The sequence below is a fragment of the Carlito syrichta genome, unplaced genomic scaffold (genome assembly GCF_000164805.1).
Source record: "Carlito syrichta isolate Samal-C Ts95f unplaced genomic scaffold, Tarsius_syrichta-2.0.1 Scaffold302779, whole genome shotgun sequence".
Classification (NCBI taxonomy): domain Eukaryota; kingdom Metazoa; phylum Chordata; class Mammalia; order Primates; family Tarsiidae; genus Carlito; species Carlito syrichta.
Window position 1 is genome coordinate 282,017 of NW_007246875.1, and position 23,915 is coordinate 305,931.

The following is a 23,915-nucleotide window of genomic DNA, read 5'->3' on the forward strand; positions in this document are numbered from 1 at the left end:
TCCCTCTGCCCGGGGTCGGCGCCGCTCGGGACCGGAATGGAGGGTGTGGGCAGCTGCACGCGCGCCTCCGGGTCTAGGAATGCGCCGCCTTGGGCCACTGTCCCTCCCCGCTGCGACCCAGGTGCTTTGCACTCGAATCCTGCGCGCTGCTTCTATCTTTCCAAAGCCGAAGCTCGGATTAAGCTCCTGGAGGGGCTAGCGACTCGGATGGTGCCTGACACCACGTAGGGTTCGATGCATATACGTTGAATAGGCTCAGCGGTGAAGTGACCTGTTCAAGGTCACAGTTCGTGAAAGGGCGGCGCTGGAATTCAAACCTGGGACCTCATGGTAACTGAGCTTCACTTGGCCGGGATGGCCTTGGGAACAACACGCATGTGTAAATCTCTAATCATCAGACCCTTAGACCGTACGCCCCAATTTTTCTTTTTTTAAAAATATAGAATCCATGTTTTAGCTCTAACTCCTCATAGTAGCCTTGTTAGGGTCAACGTCGGGAACGTTGTTCCTGTTTTAAAGATGCGGAAAATAACGTTTTGCGATGTGGTGTGGCTTGAGATCACACAGCCTGATAGTGGCGGAGTTTTTATTAATCCGTATGTGTCTTACGACTCCAGTTTCTATATTTTTAATCTCAGCCTGGAGAAATGAAGAGGGGACCAGAAAAGGTGAGAGAGAGGTTGTTTTCCCTTTTGTGAAGTGGGCATGAGATTATTCCTCATTCACTGTGGTTGGGCTGTCTAAAGAAGAGAAGTGTGGAAAGGGAGCATTGAGGCTTAGCATCTTATTTAAGCAGGGAGCTGTAGTGAAGAGCATTCTGGACTAGAGAGTAAACAATTAGTACATGAAAGACACTTGGAACACTTGCCTGGTCCACAGTTGAGCACTTACCGTGTGAGCTGGTGGTCCTAGCTTTTACTCTGTGACTTTGGGGCACGGTTATGTCACATGCCTAGCCCATTCAGCATCACTCAGAATGTCTGTTAGGTAGTGATGTTCTTTTAGGTGGTGTCTGTCCCCAGAGCCCAAAACTACTAGTTAATTAGCAAGTGAAGTGAGGGGAATATGAATTATTAGAAGTAGATAAGATTGGGGTTGGCCAGTTGTGGCCAGTGGACTGGATCTCCTGTGGCCTGATTTTGTTTACACATAAGTTAAGAATGGTTTTTTATGTTTTTAAAAATATGTTTTGTCTTTGTATTTTTTTTTAAAAGACTATACTACAGAGACCTTATGTAGACTGCAAAGAATAAAATCTTTACTCTCTGGCCAACACCTGTATTGGATTTAGCATCCGACATTTGGCATTTACATGTGGCTCCATAATATGTGAAAAGTATGCTTCTCCAAGTCATAAGATCACCTGCCCTTTCAAGAACGTATGGTTATACCACCACCATTACTAAGAGAGTGTTGTGTACAAGGAACCGTGTGTGGGGATGTTCCCATCTGCAGGTAACTCATAATCAGGCAGAAAGACAATAATAGTTATCACATTTACTTAATACCCAGAACCAGGTACATGGTAGGTTAGTATTATTACCCTTATTTTACAAAGGAGGAAACTGAGATAGAGAGAGCATTACCTTGCCCAAGAGCACACAGCAACGAAGTGGCATTAAACGTAGAAACTTGACCCCAGGGTCTCCCTTGTTTCTCACTACACTTTACTGCATCTCTTGTGTGAACAGTGGTTGTAGGTGAATGTTCCAGGGCTGCAGAAGAGTGTTGGGGAGGGATTCAAATATGGCTGCCAAGGACTAAGGCCTTTGTCTTCCACTAAAAGAAAATTCTTGGAATTAGTGTAGAAACACCTCTGATGAATCAGATGGTGCCTTTGGGTTTTGTGATGGTACTGAACTTGCTCTCCTTAAGGCTAATGTGTTTTTGTGTGTGTTTTGTGTGTGCTTATACCTTTTTTAATTTTGATCACAAAACAATTGTCTTCATAATATACAGATAGAAATAGGCAGGAAAAACATGGTAAATTGTTGACTATTTCCTACTGTGATGTGCCAGGCAACATGCTAGCCCCTGAACATGGGCATGAGAATGCAGAATATGCTTGCATAGTTTATATGAATGTGAAAAGATAGCTTTACTAGGTCTAGAAGTGACCTAGACTTGGAATGAGCCATTTCATGATAAGGAAACTGGAGCTCTATGGTTATACAGGAATGAAGTAGTGGTGCTTTGAAATAGGGCAGGCAGGGAAGGAGGCCTCTGAGGAATCGACATTTGAGGTGGCCCTGTGATGGTGTAGGGCCAGTGCAAATGCAGAGGCCCTTGGATGAGAATAATCTTTTACATATGAGAAACAGAAAGGGGATTGGGGGAGGTGGCAGGGTGGATGAATAGGAGATCATTGTTCTACCAGTAGAAGGTTAGCTCTTTGAGAGCAAGGCTCTCTTCTGTAGTCAGTGTTGTATCCACTGAGCACGCTACCTGCTCCATATTTGTTGGATGAGGCTAGATGGAAGGTTAGGACCCGTTTGTTTGGGTCAGGCAGCCTAAATGATATCCCTAAAGCCATGCATAGGAGTTGTAGGCTTATGCGTCCCCCTATCACTATGGGCTCTGGACAGCCATTCATTAAGGCTATGTGTCTGGGTCTCCAGGTGACCCAGAGCAGATTAGAATCTGTCCATTGCCGGGCATGGTGGCTCACGCCTGTAATCCCAGCACTTTGGAAGGCGGAGGTGATTGGATTGCCTGAGCTCAAGGGTTTGAGACCAGCCTGGGCAGCTTGGCGAGACCTGGTCTCTACAATAAATTAAAAAATTAGCTGGGTGTTGTGGCGCACACCTGTAGTTCCAGCTACTTGGAAGACTGAGGCGGAAGAATTGCCTGAGTCCAGTCCAGCAGGTCGAGGCTGCAGTGGCCATGAATGTGTCTCTGCACTCCAGCCTGGGCGACGAGTGAGACTCCAACTAAAAAAAAAGAAACTGGCCATTAAGCCTTGCATTTCTGTTGATGGCCTAAAAGCCCTTGCTCTTGCAAAGTGTTGGGGGATTTCAAGAGACCTGTGGGGTTTCTTTCAGTAGACTCTTGAGGCTAGTTCTGAGGGAGCCTGTCTTTCTTTGGATCCCCAAATGGAGAAGAAACCTTGGAGTGATTTAGTCTGGCTCCTCCTCTGGTTATCTGTAAGAAGGCACAGTGGTCCTTGACTCCTTGCCCTGAAGAGGATACAGGCTGAGTTTTTTTCTGGGGAGCGATCTTTAGCTGGGCATAGTAGTGCAGGCCTGTAGTCCCAGCTACTCAGGAGGCAGGAGGATTGTTTCAGGCCAGGAGTTCAAGACCAGCCTGAACAGCATAGCAAGACCCCCATCTCTACAAACAATTAAAAAATTAGTCAGTGGTGGCGTATGCCTAGAGTCTTAGCTCCTGAAGAGGCAGAGGCAGGATTGCTTGAATTCAAGGCTGCAGCATGCTATCACGATCGTACCGCTGCTCTCCAGCCTGAGCAACAAAGTGAGACCTCATCTCTTAAGAAAAAAGAAATTGGTCTTTGTGGGGTATACGGGGGGCATGATTCCCTCCTTATGAGCATCTCCTGGACACCCACAGGTGCACCCCTTCCCTGGCCCTCCGTACTTACTTCTTGGGCTCAGAGATGAGTACAGAGTGGCCTCAGCAGGATCCCTTCCTGTTCTCTGTCCTCAGACTCATTGGCATGTGGCGTGGGGCCTGTTGGATCGCTTGGTGTGATTTTTTTTTTACTAGGTCAGCTTATGTTGTCTCTTATTTCTACCTCTGGAGATGGTTGACCTCTGTGGTCCCAGGACGCTTGTGGCAGAAATTTCTTACGCTTCCTTTTATTAACTTATTCAGGCTGGCACGTCAGGGAGGCTGTCATGTGCACTCTGGTGCTCTTTGACTCCCATCCCCAATAAACAAATGCCTCTTGTTCAGGTGAGACACTCAAGGGCGTGTCTCACCACTCTCCTTCCACATCCCGTCTTGTACATTCTCCAGCCACAGGTCCCCAGGGATCGACAGGCTACTCTCAGATTGGCTTCAGGGCATGGGGGCCAGTCCTGAGTCCTGCCTCCATGCTCCGTGCGTGACCTTGGCCAGCCTCTCCTCCCCTCCCATAAGGTAAAGGCATCGACTACTGATTGCGAAGATTGAATAAGCTAATGAGGCAAAGTAAACGTTCATTTTGCAATAATCTATTCTATCCTCCACTTTATTGCTTTGTTCCTCATGACCCTTAACTCCTTTTTAGGGTTATTCCCAGCAAACTGTTATTCAGACATCCTGTGGATTAATAAAGCTGTTACTGCAGCAGCCCTGCCATTATATAGACTCAGCCCTGAAATAGATTTGATGTAATATATTTATCCATATTATTTATGTGCATTTTAGCTACTGTGATATGCAGTTACATTATGTGCTTTTAATGAATAGCTGAAATAGTGACAGGAAGGGATACTCTTTGTTATTACTGGAGATTATTCAGTGGGTGTATTTTTTTGCTCTTCTCTTTCAGTACCAGTGAAGGAGAAGAAACTCATGGATGTCAAACTAGGGGAGCTTCCAAGCTGGATATTGATGCGGGATTTCACCCCTAATGGCATACTTGGAGCATTTCAAAGAGGTCAGAGCCTTATGGATGTGTGTAAACAAAAGCAGATCTCTGGGTCTTCAGGTCTCTTTTTGCCATGAATTGATTTACACAATAAAAGCTTTGTCTCAGACCACTAAGATCTGTAGAGAAGGACAGAGAGGGGGTTTTCCTTGGATTTCCATGTTTGATTGGTTTTCTATTGCTAGGAATCAGTACCTCTGCCTCTGTCTTAAATAAATGTCTTTTCACTTTTTTACATCCTAAGACTTCTTAAAGAGGACACTGAATTTGAACCATAGTGGACATCAGTCTGTAATATAATGGTCATCTCCCTGCCACAACTTCCAAGACAGATATTAGAAATGGCCTCTTCTTAGGATCTGTGCATTTAAAAAGTGCATGACTAGTGAGATCAGTCCCATATAACCTGTTAGTTACATCATTCCACAAATAAAGATCCAAATCATTCCCCCAGGGACTTGAAAGGTCTTCTGGTGGGCAGGGGAGAGAGCCCTCCCGCTTCTCAAATTCTGGTCGCCTTGTGGATGTCTTTTGCCTTTCCTCTGACCCTAAGGCCTCTCCTCAAGCTTTGTCCCCAGATTAGAATACTCTGCCTCTTCCCCACACCCAGTTCCTACAGTCCCTGCCTACTTGGGAGGTGCATGTGGCCCAGTCATCTGACAGCTCCCTGCCCTGCTTCTTCATAGCATCCCTTACCATTTAAACTACATATGTCTGTGATCATGTCATTCTTTTTTTTCTTTTTTTTTTGAGTTGGAGTCTCACTCTGTCACCCAGATTGAAGTGCAGTGGCCACTCCCGGCCACCGCAGCCTCGACCCACTGGGCTCCGGCGATCCTTCCGCCTCAGCCTTCCGAGTAGCTGGAACTACAGGCACGCGCCACCACGCCCAGCTGATTTTTGATTTATTGTAGAGATGAGGTCTCACCTGCCCAGGCGGGTCTCCAACCCGCGGGTTCAGGCAATCCACTCGCCTCAGCCTCCCAAGGGCGCAGGATTACAGGCTGAGCCACCAAGCCCGGCTCACTTCATTCTTTCATCCACTAGGCTGTGGGCCCAAGAGGGTGGAGACTATACTTGTTTCCTCCCTGGTGGGTGCACATCTGGATGTTGTGAGGTACCCACACAGGAGCCTTCCTTCTCCCCAAAAGCCTGGCTGACCCTGCTGTCCATGGCCGAGTGACCCTTGTGTCAGGGGTTGGAGTGTGGCTCAGAATTAGGGAAAGGGGCTCCCCAGGACTGGGGCGAGAGCTGAGGAAGGATCAGAGGCCTGCAAGATCAAGGCCAAAGGATAGAGGCAGAATCAAAGTGGGCCGAGTTCAGGCCATGGTCTTGGGCCTGGGGATCAGAGACCTTATGGCATTTGTGCCTTTCATCTTCATCAGCCAGTAAACGTGTGGCTTAAAGAGCCAGCGTAGGACTGGGTCTCTGCATTTCAGCCTGACTCAACTGCGCATGCAGCCTGGCAGACCGTGAGCACCTCTTGTGTTTGCAGGGTACCACCGCTACTACAACAAGTATATCAACGTGAAGAAAGGGAGCGTCTCCGGGGTTTCTATGGTGCTGGCGGCTTATGTACTTTTCAGCTACTGCCTTTCTTACAAGGAGCTTAGTGAGTACCTCTGGGCTGCCTTGCCTTCAATTCTCCGAGAGGTTGATGTTGGTTCATTTTGTGAGACAGAGCAGCCGACTTTCTTGAGGCTGAGGGACCTTTAGTGTGTTCTTACCTACATTTCCACCTAAAAGAATTGGAGGAGCTTAAGAGTACAGCATATGAGATACTGTTTTCAGTGAGAAAATTGTGACAGAACATAGGAAAAAACAGATGAAACTGGATGAAGATAATACTTGGAAGACCAGGCTCTGCTGAAATTTGGCTTGATCTTCCTAGCAGCCAGTACGAAGAGTGAAATAGGTTGATTGGCACAATCCAGTGTCTGTATGATGCTCTGGGCAAGCACCATGCAGACACTGGCTTTGAGAACTGGAAGGAGTTGGTGGGAGATGGCAGGAAGAGTCTGTGGCAGCCGCTGACCAGACTTCACGAGCTGTTCCTGAGTGTGTAGCTCCCTGCCAGTTGGCCTCACCAGGGCGATGCTGCCTCTGAAGGGTGAGTCACCTGGGGTTGTCTGAGCAGGCATTCTGTCTGGAAAGGAAGGAGGCTGGCCAGGTGGCAGGTTGGTTCCAAGATGCCTTTGTGCCCCCAGGTCTGCTAGTTCTTCTGAGACACACTGGCAAGTGGGTTCCAGGTCATCTGAAAGAACTCTCAGGAAGGCTGGCTCTGCATAATTTTAGCCTACCACTGTCTCTGTCATTGTGCTTTCACTATCATCTTTTAAGATACTTAACATTTTGCCTTCCTGACTTCAGAACATGAGCGGCTATGCAAGTACCACTGAGGAGGGTGCACTCTGCTCTCCTGACCATGACCTCCTTGGCCCAGCACCCCTCCATGAGGAACTTGACCGTTGCTGAATCCTTTCATACCCTAATGAGAACACCTTAATAAAAGATGACTAGTACCTGTGATGCCTGTCTGCTGTAGCTGTTTCCCACACTTCAGCGGTTCTCACTACAAAAGGAGGGGGGCGATGTCAGACAGCCCAGGGTTTTGGCCCATGAAGCCTCTAGCATTGTCCCAGCTCACTAGAAGACAGGGTGTTGCCTAGAATTTTCCCCACCGAAGTACCCAGGAGGTCTGTTCCCTGCCATGAGATGTGGGCATTTGAAGGCACCTTAGCCTATTGTTGCAGACTGTTCCTAAGAATGCTGGACCACACTCCTGGCCATCATGTGGCTCGAGACGGGACTTTTTTGGGTGGCCTGATGTCTTCTCAGCCCCTTTTCTAATGTTATGCTGGGGCATCCGGGACCTACAGGGTGGTGGCCCAATATAGCCCTCCGGAAGGACAGGCATCTCTAGCAGGACAGGGATGAGGGAAAGGCACAGGGCCTGATGCCAGCTCGCCGTTGCCCCGTGTCTGGCACCCCCTTCCTTCCTCAGAGGCCTTCAGGTAGCATGAAGGCCAGCACCAGTCTTTGCCGAAGCATCTGCAGGGAGTATGTACATCGGTGGGGTGCTGTGCCCAATGAACAGACAAGATCCTGCCTGCATCTGGGCTGAAGGAAGGGGGACCCGTCATCAGCCAGCTGCCCCTACAGAGCCTTTCCTGGCCAGCATCGCTTCCCTTTGAGATTCACATTTGTTGAGAGGGATAAGAAAGCACCGATATCTCAGCATTATGCAGAGGAGCTAGTGCAACCAGCCTTAGAGTCATCTTGTCGGCATGGAGTCCCTTAAGTACTGAGACACAGCTTATAAAACGAGCTTTAATCAACCATAAAAATTCTTCTTGTAGTTGAACTTGGATAGGCCCACTTGCCCAGCAGGTTGCAGGTGAGTTTCACATTTTCCAGGCTCAGGGGCAGGGCAGTCTCCTCCGCATGCCACAGGTGTCTGAGCAACAGTACGGATACTTGACCGGGAGGTAGGCACAGATGGGCCGGGTCGTCATCTGAAGGTCTGCAGCTCCAACTCAGGGCACACCTTGAATGCTGTCGGGTGCCCCAAGAGAAAATGGCCCAGAGGAAAAAGAGAACCTCAACCCTGAGAGCCCCACACCCCTCAACTGCTGCCACCTGGGACCACCAGGCTGGGGAAGAGGGCACAGGAGTCTGCCATGAAGGGCCCCTCATTCAAATCACGTTGACAGGCGCAGCTTCAGGATTCGGCAGGAGGGGGAGACCATAGGCATGATCTGGCCACAGCTTTGAATGACCCACCAGCCCTTGGAGTCACCAAGAACTGGTGTTTAATGAGGCTCCAATGGGAAAGGCCATGTCTACACAGAGCTGCCCAGCACATCCCTTCCCCAGACACTTCCTCCCCTTCCCAGGGCAGGTGTGTAGGAAGTCCCAGAAAGGAGGCACGGAGCCCATGTCCCTTTTTCAAAAAAGATGACAGCAAAATGATAGGAAACTAACAGACATGGCCCTCCGGAACGATGAACCCCATGTGCCTGCAGGCTAGCTGGAGCCAGAGGTGTACCAGCAAGCACTGCATTAGACAGTTAAATGCACACTCCCAACACCGGGGTCCCTCCGACTGCTCTGAGCTGGCTCCAGCTGCTGTCACTGTCCACTGAGAAAGGCCAAGTGCCCTTTGGTGCATCTGTTGGCGTAGTGTCCTTTTTCACCACACTGCGAACAGCAGGAAGGGGAGGAGGAGAGACAAACGACAGTTTTCAGATGTGATTTTCAACTAGAGCAGTGCCCACCAAATGCCCGATGGATCAGGGACAGGACTCTGAAATTCTCAGTGGTACAGATTCTTTCAAACTTGAGGGAAAGCAGACAAGTATGTGCAGCGGTGCAGAAACTGCAGCAAGTCAGGAGACAATCAGCACCCCACAGGGAGCCCCTACAGGCCCACACCTCACCCATGTGGACATGGGGCCTGCCCAGGGAGGGACTCTCAAAGTGGGTGGCAGTACAAAGAGAAGCCCATGGCACCTGAGCTCCCCCGCCTGTCCAGGGACCACGCTCTTCTGCACAGCAGGCCCGTCACTTACCTCTGAGCCAACGTCTGGGGCTCCCTGGCAGGAGATGGGGAGGGAACAACACGAGAGAAGCTCCCAGACTCCCCCTACTCGGGGGAGCCAGTGCAGTGGACAGAGGGTGAGCTGCCTCTGCAGTTTTCCCTCCTGGCTCTTGCACACTTAAGCTACCCTGGGGACAGGTTCTGATCACAGGATCAGAGAGATGGGACAGTGGTCACTTAGGTGAGTGGAACTTGCAGAGTGACACCTGTGATAAATCTAGCCCTGACCCTGACTCTTCCTGGCTCTGATATCCAGTCCCTTCTGTGGCTTCTTTTCACTTATGTGACTCCTCAAAAAAGCAGAAGGGAAGTAGGAGGAAGCAAGCGGCAGCCTCAAGCCCCGAACAAAGGGCCAACTGCGCTAAACCCCCCCTCCCAGTCTCTGCCTGCTACGTGCAACAAAGGTTCGATCACGACCCAGCACTCCTGCCTGTGGCGTTCCCCTGAATCTGCAGGCTGTTTTCACGTCTGTCTGATCTGTAGGTGTGACTTTTGCATGTAGGAGTGGCCCGAGTAGCTGCCAGTCGGCCCGTGAGCTGGTATGATGACCAGAGGGAGGGGCTGAGAGGCCCACTCACAGCACTCTGCTCTCCACCAGCCTCCACAGCCGATCCTGGGGTCCTGAATTTCCATGCGGCACCTCCAGTGTTACAGTGTGATGTGCCTGGCATAGAGGTAGTCTGGTGCCCCCAGCAGTGCCTTTCTAAGATTAAGACTTAGGAGAACTTGCTTCCCAGAGGCAGCCCTACTGAACAGTCCCAGAGGGCAGCAAGATGACAGCTCAGCCACCCTGGCCTGCTCTGCAAGGGCCTTACCTTCCCACCTCCTCATACACCCCTTTCTGTGTTCTCAAATTTCAGGGCTTGGGCTCAGAAATCCCCCGGGAGGCCTTTCCCGAGTCCATACGCTTTTCCTTTGAATATCTTTGGGCACTGGCCTTCCCTGCTGCTGGGAAAGAGCTGCTCAGTGAATACCTGAGGGCCTGGGTAGTACCCTGTGGCTCGGCCTGTTCTGAGGGCAAACTCTATGAATAGTATATGCCTTCTGACTTGGGCCTTCCTCTTGCAGGCATGGACTCTAAGGCATCAGTAGACCAGAGCTTGCAAACATCTGAGTGTCAGAATCAACACTGTTATTAACAGCAAAAACTATAAATAATTATCTACAGAGAATTGGTAAAACAAGATGTGGATGTTATTATTTTTTTTTTTTTGAGTCGGAGTCTCACTCTGTCGCCCAGGCTGGAGTGCAGTGGCTGCTCCCGGCCACCGCAGCCTCGACTGCTGGGCTCCGGTGGTCCTTCCGCCTCAGCCTTCCAAGTAGCCAGAATTATAGGCGCGCGCTACCACGCCCGGCTGATTTTTTGATTTATTGTAGAGATGAGGTCTCGCCAAGTTGCCCAGGCGGGTCTCGAACCCGCGGGCTCAGGCAATCCACTCACCTCAACCTCCCAAAGGCGCGGGATTGCAGGCTGAGCCACCGAGCCCGGCTAGATGTGGATGTTATTATGCAGCCCTTGAAAAAGATTAGATTTCCATGACATGGAAGAAGCCACTGGATATTGTAAAGAAAAAGATCAGAGTGTTATGTGGATCAGGGCCCTGTATATGTTAAAATATATATTATCCTTGATATTGTGTGAATAAACTTTTTTTTTGTTCGTTTTTTTGAGTCAGGGTCTCATTGTCACACAGGCTGGAATGCACTGACATGGACCACAGCTCAGTGCAGCCTTGAACTCCTAGGCTCGAGCGATCCTCCTGCCTCAGCCTCCCAAGCAGCTGGGACAACAGACATGCACCGCCGCACTGGCCAATTTTTTTTTACTTTTTTGTACAGAGGTGGTCTTGCTACGTTGCCTGGGCTGGTCTCAAACTCTTAGGCTCAAGCAAGCCTCTGGCCTCAACCTCCCCAAGTGCTGGGATTATAGGCATGAGCTACTGCACCTGGCTGAGTAAAACTTTAGAATAGCAAGTTTCCAAATGCAGTCGGGGCAGGGGGTGGGGGTTGTCTCTGTTGAGGTCTGCCAAATATAAGGAGGTACTGAAAGCAAAAGGTGTGAAACCACAACACGTCGAATAAAGTGGCTGTTTTAGAAGTTTTCACACGCAGCATGTACTAATTTTGTACTTTATGTTTCATAATGCCCAAATCTGAAGTCTTTGTGGACCTAGTTCTGTTGTTAGAATGACTCCTTGTATGTTTTGTGATTTTAGTCATAAACTCATTCTCCAGAACTCTAGCTGTAGGAATTGTGTGGCTTGGCTTGAGAACATACTCCTCAAAGAGCACTTGGGGTTGCGCCTCCTACCAGGTGCTGGGGTACACCAATTTTATTGAAAAACTCAGTCTGTAACTTTTCAGCCCTCAACAAGGATATAAATACCGGCCCAAACTCATGTAAGGACTTGCCCCAAACTACAAACTCTCAAAGGATTTTTCTTACCCCCACCTTTTCCTTTCCCACAGAGCCAGGGATGAGAAAGACAAGCTTTTTAGTAGGTTTTTTAAAAGTCGCCCTTTCCGTGAACATCCCCTCTTTGTACTTGGGGAGTAGTATTCTAATTCAACTTCCAGTTCCCTTGGGTTTGTCCAGGCAGGATGTGAGGATGCTTTCAGGGTCACCCTTCTCTAGATTTGTGTGTCAGGGTTGGTCCTAGCTTCTTGAAGATTTCCCTTACTTTCTTGCAAGTGCAATTCATTCAGCAGCATGTTTTTTTTTAAGTGTTTTTGTGGTAGGAAGTAGGATGGTCTCTAGCCCACCACAGTAGATTATAACTAGATTGCAACTTGATGGTTACAGTCAGCAAAATGTTCTCATTTTTCAAAATTAGACATATGGGGAATGAGGGAATGGCCACTGACAATGGCAAGGAGGTCCCACCCTGTCCCCCTGCCCCGGGACTCACCTTATAACAGGTAACCTGCTCCAGCGGCCGGGGTCCCCGGTTGCCTGCACTGCTGTTTTGACTCTGCATGACCCCGATGACCTGTGGGGTTCTCTGCTGATTGGGAGAAGAGTTCTGACTCGTTAACTGGATCAAGGAGGACGACCTTTGTAATGGCGGATTGTTACTTTGCTGGAAAGAGTTACACAACACGGTTTTACTGTGGAAAACACGTGCACGCAGACTACCAATGGGGAGAGGAAAAAAGAGGGCGGGACTTGTCCCGCATGACCATCAGGAAGAAGGGCTTCCACGATGGCCCAGCTCAGCCCAACTCAGGAAAGCGGGCAGAAGAGAAACATCTGGTGATGGTGGCAGGAGCGACTGCCCGAAAAACACCATGCAGACACACAAAAACGAAAAATAAAAGTAGAAAACAAAACACTAAAGAGACAAGAGGAGGTCTCTAGGGCAGTGGGGCAAGGGCATGATCAGGCCTTACTTTTGTTTCTGAGGTTCTAGCTTCAGGTCAGGATGAACGCTTGGTTCAGCCAGATGTTTAGCAGCCTACACGGCGAGCAACAGTCACAGAAAAACAGTTGGAGCCTGACACGCTGACCTGTGGTCTAGGGGCTGAGAGGGCCCTCCTCTAGGGAGTCACGCAAGAAAGAGGGGGATGGGGCTCCTGGTATGGGGACTGGACAGCCACCTCCCAACCAAGTGGGTTCCTGGCTGTGGTCCCTGTAAATGTCAGGAATTCCTGGCTTTCCTGACAGAGTTTGATTGGTGCCACCACCTCCTAAGGGTGGGGGTCCAGGAAGCAGACAAGAGCAGCTGCATCTCTTCCTGGCTGCTCAACCTCTAGCACAGAGGGGGGCAGGTGGGGCTTTGGCAGCTGGCCCAGAGCCCAACCAGGTAGGATGTAAGGCTTCAGGCTTTATGGGCCTGTCAGAGATGCTGCCTAGCAACCAGCCAGTCCTTCCTCTGGGTCCAGCCCCAACTCCCATAACCACACTCAGGATGCCTTTGGTTTTAGGGGGCTGCTGCAGATCCCCATTTGTCTGTGGCATTTCCCTTTCTCTCATGCTTGAGGGCACAGACCAACTGCTTCGTTTTGGAGCACCTAGTCTAAAAAAACAGAGCCAGCTAGGCCTGCAGTCCTTTGATCTCAGTTCCTCCTCCCAGCCTCCAGAACCTCCACAGGAGCAGGGATGGCGCTGGCCAGAGACCTAGTTGGTCAGTTTCTGCTCCCACACCTGCTCCTGTTCAGGAGGTATCACCTCAGACAAGTCCCTCCCTCTACAAATCTGAGTTTCCCCCTTTGTGAAAGGAAGGGTCCGGTCCAGAAGCGAGAACAGCAGACATGGGGTGCCCAGCTGTTTCTGCTCCAGCCCCAGAGGCAGACAGTGCTGCACCAGGCAGCCTAATCTCATGATGGGTACGCACATGCTGTCTGAACCCTGCCATCCTGCTGCTGGCCTTGCTGCAGGATGGCCTTGCTGAGATTCTGGGGCTAGAGGCCCTTCTTCTCTAGAGGGAGATGCAAACTGCTGTGCTCGTGACTTCTCTGCTGGAACTCGGGGACTCCCCTTCTCTCCCACCTCCTCCCTTCCCCTCCTCTCACAAGGTCTTGGCTGGGCCCAAGGCCAACTGCACACCCAGGCAGCACTGAGATTCTCTGTAGGAAGGGCACTTCCTTCCTTCAAAGGCTGAGGAGGGGCCAGGGCACGGTACCTTTGTTGGAGGCTGCGTCTGCTGTGGCAGTGGGGGCTGCTCAGTGGTTCCCATGGGCAGTTCAAATCGAGGGCTGGTCATCAGCAGCCAGAGGGGATGAGAACAAGACAAGGAGAAGGGGGATGAGGAGAGAGGCCAGGCCATGTTCTCTAATTCTGGCCCTAGGAAAATCTCACACAGCTGCCCCAGCACAAAGTGACATGAACCACACAGACAGGGGTGGGGACTGGTACTCTGCCTCTGGGAGGCTACAGGAAGGGTGGGGAGAACAGAACTGACTTGCCTGGGCTAGCCCCAGCTCTGGCCACATCAGGCTGGGAGACCTTGGGCCAGTGCTGCCTAGAAGTGGAAGGAACACACATGCCTGTGGCACAGCAGGGGCTGCACACATGAAGCGCACCCCTCCAAGGTCTCACTCGGGTGCCAGCCCCTCCTCTCTTGGCTACAGGCAGAATCACTTGGTGACACATACTCTCCACAGGCAGGGATATCTGAACCACCTGCCAGCACCTGGGCCTCATCTAGAAAGCAGAACCAAGTGGCAGCACCAGCCACTCGCCTACGGTGAGGCAGGGTCCAGGGTCCCAAAAGACCAGGAAGGAGACTGTACTCCTACTGCAGGTTCAGCAGTGTGGACAGATACAGCCGAGAGAAGGCAAAGCTCTTCTGCAGCCCCGGTGGCATCCCCGGTAGAAGCCCAACCCCACAACTACCCAAAGTGACAGATGTGCACTGGGATCCCAGGGACAAGGTGATAGACCCGGGAAAGGAATGTCAACCCTGCCAAGCAAGGATAAAGACCCGTCTTCAGAGAACAACAGACTTGCCTCTGACCAGAGTCCATCATCTGCCACCACGTGCCCTGGTCAGTGGCTACGCTCTGAGCCTCAGTGTGCTCATGTGTGAAATGGGGCCGTTCTCTCTTTGATACTTGCCTGTCACTAATTACTCTATATGGAACTCCAAGCTCATGGCCTCCATAGAGGAGGCTCTGAAACTTTGGTTCCCTTCCTTCAGGGCACAGGTTCTTAACTTAAAGTCCCTAAACTCCCTAAGTGACAGGCAAGGGTATCTGTGTGACTGTTCCCTGCCCATCTTTCATCAGATTCCCAGATGGCCCGTGACCCAAGGAAGGTTAACTGCTGGTTTAGGCAGAGCCACCTCTGGGCTCAGGTGGTCATAAGCAGTGGTTCTTCCCTTCTCCTGCCCCTGTCCCAGGCCCTGGTACTGACACCACCCAGTGGTGTCACCCAAAGCCCAGCTGGACCCAGGGCCCAGCTGGACCCAGGGAAGACACAGGGCAGCAGCAGGGCCTAGGCCAAGAGCTGGGGAAGAGGGTGGAAGTGGCTGGCTACTCACTGCATGAATTTACACGAGGGTCCCTCCGGGCAGAATCCCACGAGGTAATTCACACAGATGACTCTCCGCGTGTGCCGGTGCCTGCACAGGGGACCTGCCGAGCCAAGCATCTGGGTCACTCAGACATCCCCTCTACCAAAGAGCCAGAGCATGGCTCCAAATGCTGGCTTTGCCTCTTATTCATGTGGAACAGCGGGCAGGGACTCAACCTCTCACTGGTCTCCTTATCAGAAATGCAAGGCGAGATCACCATCCACATGGCATCCTTGGAGGTTCAAGGGAAAATGAGGGGTGTGAAAAAGCTTCACGAGTTGCAGAATGTTAGGTTTTGTGGGGCAGGTGAGACAGGTAGGGTGATGTCGCAGGTGGCAGTCTTCAGAGTCATGTGAGCAGAGGGAGGACTGGTCTCTAGCTGGGGATCCAGCCCGCCCCAGCACTTACCATGCTTGCAGAAGCCGCGGTCATACCAAGGGCAGTCTTTGATCTTGGACTCAGGGTCGATGTGCAGGAAGGGGCACTCCTTGTTGCTACACTCCCCTGCAGGGAAACACAGACATGTGGTCACCTGGGATGGCACCAGGAGAGCCGGGGCCAGGCCCACCTTGGCTTCTCCCAAGGCAAAGAGAGGCCAGGCAGTTCTTGTGTCCAGCCTCAGATGGTGAGCCCTGAGACCCAGAGTAGAGTGTCTCTGGGTCCATTTCCTGACCTGTACAGTGGGCCTGTGACGGTCCTTTTCTCACATGCATCAGTGTCGCAGGGAGGGTCAATGACGCCAGCCTAGCCTGGCATGGGGTACACATTCATCACAATTCATCACTCTGCCCCTTACCGAGGCAGAGGGACCATCCTGGGAATTATGGGGAGACCTAGACATACAAATGCATCTACTAGCCGGGCTCGGTGGCTCAGCCTGTAATCCCAGTGCTTTGGGAGGCTGAGGTGAGTGGATTACCTGAGCCCACAGGTTCGAGACCCGCCTGGGCAACTTGGCGAGACCTCATCTCTACAATAAATCAAAAATTAGCTGGGCGTGGTAGCACGCGCCTGTAGCTCCAGCTACTTGGAAGGCTGAGGCAGAAGGATCGCCGGGGCCCAGCAGGTCAAGGCTGTGGTGGCCGGGAGCAGCCACTGCACTCCAGTCTGGGCGACAGTGAGACTCCAACTCAAACGACAAAAAAAACATCTACTGAGACCAGGAAATGACTGTTCTGCTCTGATGGGCTCTTCACATCTACAAGCTGAGACACTTGTACACCTGCACAACTGACCCAGCTAGCCACCAGGACTGCCTCCCTGGGCGACTGCCCTGCCTTCAGGCCCATCCTCTTCAATCCATGTTGACAACACGGCTCAAATCCAGAAGAAATGCAAACTCCTCCACCAGACCCCCAGGGCCCTGTGTGGTCTAGCCTACCCTCCTCCTCAGGCTCAGCCTCCGCCTCTGCCACCCCAGTCACACCAGTCCGCTGCGGCTTCAAGATCACTCCTCTGCCAGGACTGACCCCTTCTGCTCTCAGCTCAGGAATTCCCTCAAGAGGCCTTCCCCAACTGCTCTGCCTAATGTAGATTCCATCATGTGGTCTCACCAGCTTTTATTTCCTTTGGAGTACTTTCATAAGCAATTCTCTTCTCTATTTGTCTCACTGGCTAATCAGCTGCTTCTTTCCCTGGGTCACAAGAGCAGAATTCATGTCTCCTCCGACAGTGCTTTGAAAGCGTGACACAGCTGGGCTCGGTGGCTCAGCCTGTAATCCTGCGCTTTGGGAGGCTGAAGTGAGTGGATTGCCTGAGCCCATGGGTTCGAGACCCGCCTGAACAACTTGGCGAGACCTCATCTCTACAATAAATTAAAAACTAGCCAGGCGTGATAGCGCGTGCCTGTAGTTCCAGCTACTCGGAAGGCTGAGGCTGAAGGATCGCCGGAGCCCAGCAGGTCGAGGCTGCGGTGGCCGGGAGCGGCCACTGCACTCCAGTCTAGGTGACAGAGTGAGACTCCAACTCAAAAAAAAAAAAAGAAAAGAAAAGAAAGCATGACACATGCCCAGCACAACTCAGCTTGCTGGGGTGGCAGTCCTGGGGTCAGAGCTAACCCTTATGGCAACAACAGGTCTGCTTCCTGGGAAACCTCGGAGCGCAGAGACCCTGGGGACTCATTCCATCAGGGAGCGCAACGGCTCTGCTGGGCTCAGCACCAGCCCCACTGCCTCCACCCTGTTCCTTGCTTCTCCACGCAGGCCACTCAGGGCAGCTGAGGCCAGGCATGCTCTAAGCAGACTGCCACCAGAGGACAACCTCAAAAGTATTACAAAGACCATACTCTCACAGAGAAGGAACCAACTCAGGCCAGGGGGCAATGTCCACGCCGGAGGGAGAAGTGGATTCCAGGGAGGAGGATACAGGCAGAAACGATGTCTCCAACGAGCTGTACTGCTCATTGCCTCACTGAGACCTGTATTAGTCTCAACGTCCCAGGGAATTTGAAAGTGCTCCAAACATGGAAGCACTGCAAAGATATAAGCAATGAGTGGAGAACGGCCATGACATCCCCGAACAAAAGAGCCAGCTGAGACTGCAAGCTCTCATCTTGAGATTGCAAAGAGAGAAACAGACAGAGATGCTGCGGGCACTGGGTCCCCTCTGGGTCTTGGTTCTAGAGGAGCCTCCAGGGTTCCAGGCACCTTACCGAACTTGGAGTAGAAGTAGCACTCAGGCATCTTGGTCATGTCATACTCGTGTAAGAACTCGCACTGGTCCCCTTTCTTGCACAGCCCTCGCAGCCAGTGTTTGCACACAACTGTCTTCTCGCCACTGATGTGGCGAAATGGGCACATGCCCCCTGCCAGAAAGATGGGGACAGGGTGTGAGGGGAAATGCGGCCCTGAGCCTGGGGGACTGGGCCTGAGGGAACTGGGATGCCTTCACCCACACCTCTCCAAACCAACTAAAGGCAGCATGTCCTGGGAGGTGGCAGAGGTGCTCCTGACAGAAGGCTACATGATGGTAGGCAATACATTGGCAAACGTTTTACATTTTAATAAGTTATTCATGATCTCACAGATAGTGCTGTAAGATGAAAACTTAACAAGCCTGGGGAGGTGAGTTTATTTCTTAATTGAATTAAAGAATAACCCCAGTGGTACAGACATGGAAAACTTGTAGGGACGGTAAAAGAAAGACTGGAGCTTGGGAAACCCTACAGGATACAGAGAACCACCAACAGAAGACCACATTCCAGGTCTTCAGTTAAAAAGTCTCCAAGAATTAAGAAAGATCAATTTCAGAATTGAGGAAATGTAATGGGTACACATGGGGGGTGGGTGCCTTCTGTGGAACAGAAGCCATTCTCTGGCAGGACCAATGAGAGGGCCCGACCAGAATGAGAAAAAGCCAGTTCCTGAACACCTCCATGCTGGGGCTTCTGTCTATGTCTAACTGTCCAACAGAATTCTCTGCAGTGAAAGAATGTTCTACATCTCTAGCCGGGCTCAGTGACTCAGCCTGTAATCCCGTGCCTTTGGGAGGCTGAGGTGAGTGGATCGCCTGAGCCTGCGGGTTCAAGACCCGCCTGGGCAGGCGAGACCTCATCTCTACAATAAATCAAAAAATCAGCCGGGCGTGGTAGCGCATGCCTGTAATTCCGGCTACTTGGAAGGCTGAGGTGGAAGGATCGCCGGAGTCCAGCAGGCGAGGCTGCAGTGGCCAGGAGCGGCCACTGCATTCCAGTCTGGGCAACAGAGTGAGACTCCAACGCAAAAAAAAAAAAAAAAAAAAATGCTCTACATCTCTGCTGTTCAATATGGCAGCCATATGTAGCTACTAAGCACCTGAAATATGACTAGTGTGACTGAGGAACTGCATTTTAAATGTTATTTGATTTTAATTACCTTAAATTTGAATAACTACATATGGCTAGTGGCTACTATTAATGTATTAGTCAATACAGAGACAGTTGTAGTGCCCTTTGTTAAGGATTAAGGATGGCTGTGCTCACTGGAGGTGTCAGAATTACTGAGTGAAGATGTGGGAATGAGACCAGGAGCCCAGTGGGGGAATAATGTTCCACTCGACAGTGTGACATTGACCTGAATGCTCTGCTGGAAGGTCTATTGCCTCAGTGGTAAATGACTGCATTACAGAAGCAAAACTCACAAAAACTAACCATTGAAACCACCCCCTTGCTCTGATTCTACACTCTCTAATCAAGCTTTTGATTAAAATGTGGTTTCCAGCTGAGCTCACACCTGTAATTCCAACACTTTGGGAGTTAGAAGCGGAAGGATTGCTTGAGGCCAGGAATTCGAGACCAGCCTGGGCAACACAGTGAGATCCTAGTCTATACAAAAATTTAAAACTGGCTAGGAGCAGTGGCTCATGCCTAAAATCCCAGCACTTTGGGAGAGGATCGCCTGAGTCCATGGGTTCGAGACCAGCCTGGGCAACTTGGCGAGACCTCATCTCTACAATAAATAAAAAAATTAGCCAGGCGTGGTGGCGCATGCCTGTAGTTCCAGCTACTTGGAAGGTTGAGGTGGAAGGATCACCTGAGCCCAGCAGGTCAAGGCTGCAGTGGCCGTGAGATGCCACTGCAACTCCAGCCTGGGCAACAGAGTGAGACTCCAAGACAAAAAAAAAAAAAAAAAATGAAAACTTAGCCAGGTGTGGTGGTACATGCCTGTGGTTCCAGCTACGTGTGAGGCTGAGGCAGGAGAATGTTTGATTCCAGGAGTTTGAGACTGCAGTTGAGTTATGATCACGCCACTGCACTCCAGCCTGGGCAGCTGAGTGAAGCTGTGTCTTTAGAAAAAAATAGTTTTGTAAATAAATTTTCCTACAGGGAGAAAAATGCCCAGACCATGGCATGTAAAGTCCTGCCCAGCTATACTTATCATGAATTAGTGAATAGACTGGCTCATACAGCCTCTCTTATGGCCTGGTTAGTGTGAAAAGACCTCACAAGACACACTATCATGGGGTCTTTTGATGAGACGCCACAGAGGACAGTGAAGCTGTATAGACACTGTAATAAGAAAGGCCTGGGGGAAGGCTGAGGCGGAAGGATCGCCGGAACCCAGCAGGTCGAGGCTGCGGTGGCCGGGAGCGGCCATTACACTCCAGTCTGGGCAATAGAGTGAGACTCCAACTCAAAAAAAAAAAAGAAAAGAAAGGCCTGGGTTCAAACACCAGGCTCAGGCACTCACTAATTCTGTGAACTTGAGAAAGTTCCTAAATACCTCCATGCTCGGGACTTCTCTCCATGTCACCAGTCAGCTCAATAGCCACAGGGGACATGAAGTGACAAGGCAGCCTCAGAGCCAGGTTCAGTCTTGTGTTTTAGGTTTCAGGTAGAACATCCCATCAGGTTCCTAGCCTATCCAAACCACTTCTCCATCTGTGGACACTGTCTGCAGAAAGTGATGCAAATCCCAGACCTGATAGCTTACAAATCTGCTAGGGGACAAGGAGGTAGAAGGGCATCTCAGGAGGCATGTCAGGAAGCCAGGAATTTCTTACCTTTGCCACAGGCAGCTTTCAAAAAGAATTCACAGACAGCAGCCCCCGACTCTAGAGAGAAGAAAGGAGAGACATCAAACAAAACTAGGTGCAACTGTTAGTGGTGATGTTTGAAGACAGTGGGAAAGAACTCTTCTAGCCTTTGGCCCATGAAGGTTCAGGGTACAGGAAACAGAGTGGCAAAAAAATGCAAGGCCCAACCAAGCAAGTAAAACATCTTACTTTAAACATCCCCTGCAAAATAATCCCCCGTACATATTGAAACCAGTCATTATTCAGTGCTTTGAGAGCCTCCTATAAGCAAGATGCTTTCAAGGAGTTAAGAGTGGGTGGGGGAAGAGGAAGGACGGAGTACAAGATCAAAGAAACAAATTAATTACCCCTAGCCCAGACCTTCCAGGGGGGCTAATTCACAGGCATCTTAACACAAGAGAATGATCTCACAGGAAGGACAAACAAGCAAATGAGGCCTCTGAGAATGGACAGGCTCCAGAGAAGAGCAGGTACCTCTGGGACGCTAGTCCAGAGTGAAGAATGTAAGTGGAGACATGGAGGCAGGGCTGCTCTTAATATGCAGCATCCACATACAATCATTAACGGAGCACATTCTTTCATTTCCATAGAGGCATAGTGTGGTGGAAGTCTGTGGGCTCCAGCAGGACAGCTGCTCTGCTCAGTCCAAGAATTTACCAGCCATGGCTACCGAAATAAACTGTCCTTGGCTTCATAAAGTATTCTCTATCAGTAGGCACTTTAGAATTGCTGAAAACTCACCAGTGACAACTCTGAAGCCCACTTACTTGCTCCCCCTTACCAACTTGCAAGAGAACCCTTGGCTTCTTGAAAGCAGGCAGATTTTGCTAGGACAGAACTAAGGTTACAGAAGTTAGGGAGTCACAGGGGTGTTACTACATTTGCATTCCAAAAAGTCTGAAAAGTCTTATATTAAAAAATGTATCATTTAAGAGTATTTCTGGCCAGGCTCAGTGGCTCAGCCTGTAATCCCGCGCTTTGGGAGGCCAAGATGAGTGAACTGCCTGAGCCCGCGGGTTCGAGACCCGCCTGGGCAACTTGGTGAGACCTCATCTCTACAATAAATCAAAAAATTAGCCAGGCGTGGTAGTGCGCGCCTGCAGTTCCAGCCACCTGGAAGGCTGAGGCAGAAGGATCACCGGAGCCCAGTAGGTTGACGCTGCGGTGGCCGGGAGCGTGCCACTACACTCCAGTCTGGATGACAGAGTGAGACTCCAACTCAAAAAAAAAAGAGTATTTCTGGTCTCTCATTCTTTTCAGAAGTTAGGGTTGCTTCATTCCTTAAAGTCAGAAATCTATAGTCTTGGGGACTAGGTCTAAGGTGGGAATGGGATAAAAGTATGCCTTAAGGGCAGAACTGACAGCTCTTCCCAAAACTCAGGCAGGAATGAAGCACAGGGACTAGTAAGGAAGGGCTGTGGCCTCACTAGGCTTTAATATACTGAACAAAATTACTGACAAGCAATAAGTACAGAGGGTGAGCCGGGCTCGGTGGCTCAGCCTGTAATCCCGCGACTTGGGAGGCTGAGGTGAGTGGATTGCCTGAGCCCGCAGGTTCGAGACCTGCCTGGGCAACTTGGCGAGACCTCACCTCTATAATAAATAAAAAATTAGCCGGGTGTGATAGCGCGTGCCTGTAGTTCCAGCTACTTGGAAGGCTGAGGCGGAAGGATCGCCGGAGCCCAGCAGGTCGAGGCTGCGGTGGCCGGGAGCGGCCACTGCACTTCAGTCTGGGCGACAGAGTGAGACTCCAACTCAAAAAACAGTACACAGGGTGCCTACTGAGTCTGAAGCCTAGGCTGGGGTAGCACCCATGATTAGGCATGTCCCTGACCCTAGGAACAGGTATGTGGGTCCCTTGCCACTGCACCTGTTCTCACAGGCTTGTCAATTTGTGGTACCGGTGGGAAAAGAGTGGGAGGGAAACAGGTGCCCCTCATGGATGGTTCCATGGTCTCCAGCTAGTGCCATCAAGACAGGAAAAGGTCAAGTCACCAAATGACTACATGTGTTGAGGGGTAGGTAAGAGAAAATGTGTGTCTGAATTTGAGCTACTTGCAAGAGGTGTACAGTGGTGACAGTGTCAGTGAGTGTATAAAATAAGGTAGTTTGATGGATGTCTCAGGTACAAGCACTATCTTGTACAAAATTATCAGCATGAGGGGACAGACTCAGAAGTCATACGTGCATGTGAAGGTGTGACCGCCTGAGCAAAGGGAGCTGCAGGCACCGGTGAGAGACAGCACACAACAGAGCTCATCAGGCTCTGCCTGGGCCTAAGTTTCCTCATCTGTGCATTAAACACCAGCGATCTCTAAGAGCCCCTTGGGCTTTTTAATGCTACAACATTAGATTTCAAGTATGTTCAGAAATGGCAGACTATATGAAGAAAACTGCTGGTTCCTTGTAAAGTACAAGATATCCCACCAAGTCGGGGGTGGGGCAGAAGACACCATGTGAGGCGGGAAGAGTGAAGGGAGATCAGGCCAAGGGTCCATTCCAGCTGTCTCGGTCTGATGACCCAGAGTTGGGGTCCAAAAAAAGTGAGAGACGGGCCCAAAACTGAGGATGAGTGCACTTCAGAATTATGTGAACAGACGCACACGGTCCTACCTTCCTAAAGATTACTCAGGGGTCCCGAGACCCAGGGAGAGCGTTCTGGTGCCGTGAAGGGGGGGGGGGGGTTTGTCCTCAGGACGGAATAAGAAAGAGTCCCAGGACCACAGAGGGGGGTCTCGGGACTAAGGGGGGAGGAGTCCCGGACCACAGAAGAGAGGGTCTCAGGACCGAGGGGGAGGAGTCCTGGCGCCACAGAAGAGGGGGTCTCAGGATCGAGGTCAAGAGTCCCAGGACCTCAGAAAAGGTCTCAGGACTGGGGCAGAAAGAGTCTCGGAGCTACAGAGGAGGAGCTCTCAGGACCGAAAGTCAGGAGTTCCGGGTCCGACTCCAGCTCGCCCGCCCGCCCGGGCCCCTCGCTCACTGTCCATGCCGGGGAAGGGCAGCGGCTGCGCCCCGAGCTGTTGCTCCACCGCGATCTCCAAGTCGAACTTGATGTGGTCCACGCTGGCGATGAGTTCCTGCATGGCGGCGGCGGCGGCCCCCCGGCCCGGCTGCCCCTCAGGTCTCTCGCCGCCCTCACACCTCTACCCGCCGCCCGCCCCGCAGCTCGCAGACCTCCTCCGCCTCGTCTCGCCGCCGC

General features: G+C 51.0%; 2 protein-coding genes across 5 annotated transcripts; one reads left to right on the forward strand and one right to left on the reverse strand.

Annotated features, from left to right (window-relative positions):
- The first annotated feature begins 1,376 nt into the window (after positions 1–1,376).
- LOC110594341 (ATP synthase subunit f, mitochondrial-like) lies at positions 1,377–7,120 on the forward strand. 2 transcript variants are annotated; one of them, XM_008057135.2, is made up of 4 exons: positions 1,377–1,455; positions 4,493–4,600; positions 6,087–6,203; positions 6,962–7,120. In XM_008057135.2, exons 1-4 carry the CDS (start codon positions 1,440–1,442, stop codon positions 6,988–6,990), a joined length of 270 nt encoding a protein of 89 aa, XP_008055326.1. In that variant the 5' UTR covers positions 1,377–1,439; the 3' UTR covers positions 6,991–7,120. The 2 variants fall into 2 exon arrangements, with proteins under 2 accessions (XP_008055326.1, XP_021567534.1); XM_021711859.1 differs by lacking the exon at positions 1,377–1,455 and adding an exon at positions 4,027–4,098.
- A 781-nt stretch (positions 7,121–7,901) lies between these two features.
- Positions 7,902–23,915, reverse strand: CPSF4 (cleavage and polyadenylation specific factor 4). 3 transcript variants are annotated; one of them, XM_008057134.2, is made up of 8 exons: positions 23,697–23,915; positions 20,684–20,734; positions 17,856–18,008; positions 15,614–15,709; positions 15,173–15,266; positions 13,814–13,886; positions 12,101–12,196; positions 7,902–8,791 (listed from the first exon to the last, which is right to left on the reverse strand). In XM_008057134.2, exons 1-8 carry the CDS (start codon positions 23,797–23,799, stop codon positions 8,723–8,725), a joined length of 735 nt encoding a protein of 244 aa, XP_008055325.1. In that variant the 5' UTR covers positions 23,800–23,915; the 3' UTR covers positions 7,902–8,722. The 3 variants fall into 3 exon arrangements, with proteins under 3 accessions (XP_008055325.1, XP_008055324.1, XP_021567530.1); XM_008057133.2 differs by having other exon boundaries at positions 12,101–12,271; XM_021711855.1 differs by having other exon boundaries at positions 8,625–8,791; positions 12,101–12,193.